Source organism: Bipolaris victoriae, assembly GCF_000527765.1.
Source record: "Bipolaris victoriae FI3 unplaced genomic scaffold scaffold_334, whole genome shotgun sequence".
Lineage (NCBI taxonomy): Eukaryota > Fungi > Ascomycota > Dothideomycetes > Pleosporales > Pleosporaceae > Bipolaris > Bipolaris victoriae.
Genome location: NW_014575058.1, coordinates 1 through 3,531, shown reverse-complemented (window position 1 = coordinate 3,531; position 3,531 = coordinate 1). Strand labels below are relative to the sequence as shown.

At 29.3% G+C, this 3,531-nt stretch overlaps 2 protein-coding genes across 2 annotated transcripts; both read left to right on the top strand.

Annotated features, from left to right (window-relative positions):
- Nucleotides 1–320: 320 nt before the first annotated feature.
- Nucleotides 321–740, top strand: COCVIDRAFT_116781 (hypothetical protein; the record flags this gene model as incomplete). Its single annotated transcript, XM_014694545.1, has 1 exon — nt 321–740. One exon carries the CDS (start codon nt 321–323, stop codon nt 738–740), a length of 420 nt encoding a protein of 139 aa, XP_014550031.1.
- A 558-nt stretch (nt 741–1,298) lies between these two features.
- COCVIDRAFT_116782 (hypothetical protein) lies at nt 1,299–1,949 on the top strand (the record flags this gene model as incomplete). The annotated part of the gene is made up of 1 exon (XM_014694544.1): nt 1,299–1,949. A coding segment is annotated over one exon (651 nt), but the record flags the coding sequence as incomplete, so codon positions are not given.
- Nucleotides 1,950–3,531: the final 1,582 nt, after the last annotated feature.

Here is a 3,531-nt window from a genome sequence, read left to right as displayed (position 1 = left end):
TTTTTTTTTCTGTCGGTTCTGTATCTGTAGTAGGTAAAGATGCACGGTTTAGAGTTAGATCCAGATCAGAACTTAGCGTAATTATTAATCATTTTGATAAATATCCTTTACAAAGTACTAAAGCTCTTAATTTCAGATATTTCTGTGAGATTCTTATTAACGACAAAGTTCATACTAATATACCAGGTTTTTTAAAATTAGCTTCTTTAATAAATAGATTGAATAAACCTTTATCTGATTCTTTATTAGCTAAATTAGCTCTATTAGGTCCTTTGCCTAAAGTAGAGTTTGAAACATCTTATAATTTTAGTTCTGAAAACATGGTGCAAATTCTAAATCCCTTCTGGATATCTGGGTTCGCTGCTGGTGAAGGTTCATTTACTTATTTTACAAAAACTCGTGTGAATTCAGCAAACAAAACTGTTAAGGATTATTTTCTTGTGTTTGAAGTTAGTCAAAGAACGCAAGATTTACATTTATTAAATTTAATAGCTTCTTATTTTAAAACAGGGAAAGTTTACACTGAAACTAGCGGAGTTAGCAGATTTAGATTAAGTGGTAAAGATCATATTATTAGTACCTTAGTACCTCACTTTAGAGATTATCCGTTACAAGGTCATAAGAATCTACAATATTTAGCATGGTTAAAAGCAGTTCATCTTTTAACTGACCAGGTTAAAACAAAGGAAAGAAACGAAGAATTAGAAATATTAATAAAAGATTTATCTAGTTTAAAATAACATAACTACACAGAATTCGGCATTACAATCCTAGTGTAGCAGAAGCATTTAATAGTGTTGAGCATAGCGTAATGTGCTCGTTAAATCAACCCGTATGCTGGAAGTTCCTAAAGATTAAAAGATTAAACTTCGCTTACGAAGTTAATAAAAATATTTAAGATATTTATGGATAATCAGCAGGAAACCAAAGTAATTCAATTACGAGTAAGATCCTCAGAGACTACATGGTTGACATACTTACTGTATGATGATATAGTCCTATATTGGTTGAAAGATCAATAGTTAAAGATTAATCCATTATACCTATTTAACGGTCTAATATTATTGCCTACTTACGTATCGGGTCATAAAAATAAAATGGGATTTTGTAACTATTCTACTAACTGTAATAAAAATTCTAATGTACGTACTGAAGACAACCTATTGAAAAATGTTTCCAGCGAGTTCTTATACTGATTTTCAGGATTAACAGATGCGTCTAGCCGAAGAAAATATAGTACTAAGAAATCAAGTACTAAGAAATCAAGTACTAATAACGAATTAAATTTAGTAATTTGAGGTACAAATTTAAGGTCTCAAGTGGGTACAGGTAAATTTACAAAGTTAGTTACCTCTATGATAAAATTACCGAATTATAATAAGAGTATTATAATAGGATTATTATTATCAGATGGTTGGTTAACCTTTGCAAGTAAAACAAATAAAAATGCACGATTAGGGTTTAAACAAACTATAAATAAAGCATCTTATGTATGGTTTATTTTTAATGAATTATCTCATTATTGTAGTAGTTACCCTTATTACGCAGAAAGTAAAAGATCAGGAAAAGTACTTTATAATTTAGGTTTTTTTACTCGAGGATTGACTTGTTTCACTGAATTATACCCATTATTCTATATAAATAACGTTAAAATAGTACCAGAAGATATTTATAATCTTTTAACTCCAGTTGCTCTAGCTCATCTTATCATGGGAGATGGTGGATTTAAAAGTAAAGGTATTTATATTTGTACTGACTCTTATACTATTCAAGATACAGTCCGATTAATGAATGTATTAATTATACGTTATGATTTTAAATGTACTCTTCATAAAGCTAGTAATGAACATGGATATAGGATATATATTTCTCGGAATTCATTATACAAAGTAAAAAAGTTAGTTAAACCCCATTTTATACCCAGCATGTTTTACAAACTAGGTGGGTAGTCCCTAGGATTAAATCCTAGTAGTAATACATGTAATCGTTACATAGATACAGGTAGGTTATATAAAAATAATTTTATTTTTCATCTAAACCCATAGATAGTGCGTCTAGGGATTAAATGTTGATAAAGGATTCATCTATTTTTGAGTGGCCCCGGTTTTTTTATGTCACCGATTTCCAACAAGGACCTAGGTACTAAGACTAAGGAAATTTTTGGAAAAAGCGAAATCTCCCAATTCATAAGTAATTTAAATCTTAAGTTACCAAATAACAATCCCAAAGATCTACCCATCCATCTTAAAGAAATTATGCCTAGTGCTACAAAAGAATTTATACAATGACTGGTAGGATTTACCGATGCAGAAGGTTTTTTTTATATTTATAACAACAATAGTTGAACTGCAGCTTCTTTAAGGTTTAGTATAGAATTACATGCAGATGACATAAGAGTTTTACACAAAATAGCTCAAACTTTAGGTGTTGGAAGGGTAGTTAAAGATAAAAAACGTAATTCTGCTGTATTTTATGTAGTTAATTTTAATGATATTAATAGAGTGATCATACCTTTATTTAAGGAGTTCCCTTTACAAACTACTAAATATTTGGATTTCACTTTTTTCTCTAAAGCGGCCCTAATAAAATCGAAAAGCCCCGAAGGTGTAAGTAAATTAAGTAAAACAGATTTAATTGGTATTAAAACCTAAAGGAAACTATGAATAGTAAAAGATTGACTATAGATAAAGAGCAAGAAGATTTTTTAAGTAACAAAGTTTCTATTAATACCTGATGATTATTAGGTTTTGTAGAAGGAGAGGGAACATTTGGGTATAAACATCTTGTTCCGTATTTCCAAATTGCTCAACATAAAAAAAATCTTTTTGTTTTAGTTGCTATAGAAACTTTTCTGTCCAATATATTCAAAGAATCAACTAAAACATTAGATTGCGAGGAATTTAATGTTAAATACAAATTAAATAAGGTTACAGGTGTTTATAGCATAACCCTTGAAAGAATCGATTTAATTGTTTATTATATTGTACCTTTATTTGAATCCATGTCATTTTTTACCAGAAAATCTGTAGATTATCATTATTGAGTTATTTCTGTTATAATGCACAAATTTGGTTATTACTACTTACCTGAGGGAAAAAAAATTGCTCTACAAATATCTTCAGGGACGAATAAATACCGTTATAGTACTAACGATTTAAATAAAACAGAACTACCTGGTGTCGACTCTTTATCCAAACTTTTTGCTCAAACGCCACCTTTTGATGTAAATAGTGGTCGTAGTCACTTTGAGTTAGTTAGAGAATTTACTATATCTAAAGGTGGACGTAAAGGTTTTATTGTTTATGTTCATAGCTCTGAAGGCTATAAAGAACTAAAAGGTTCACCTTTTTCTTCTTATGGTGCCGCACATATAGCTATAGATCTAAAGCCTGGTAGTAGAGTGATAGGGAGATATATCGATACAGGCAAATTATATAAAGATAAATATATCTTTTCTTCTGTTCCTGTATAAATTAATTACACATAAAATTAATGAATTATTACTTAAATTTTTAGATTGTTATTTCTTAT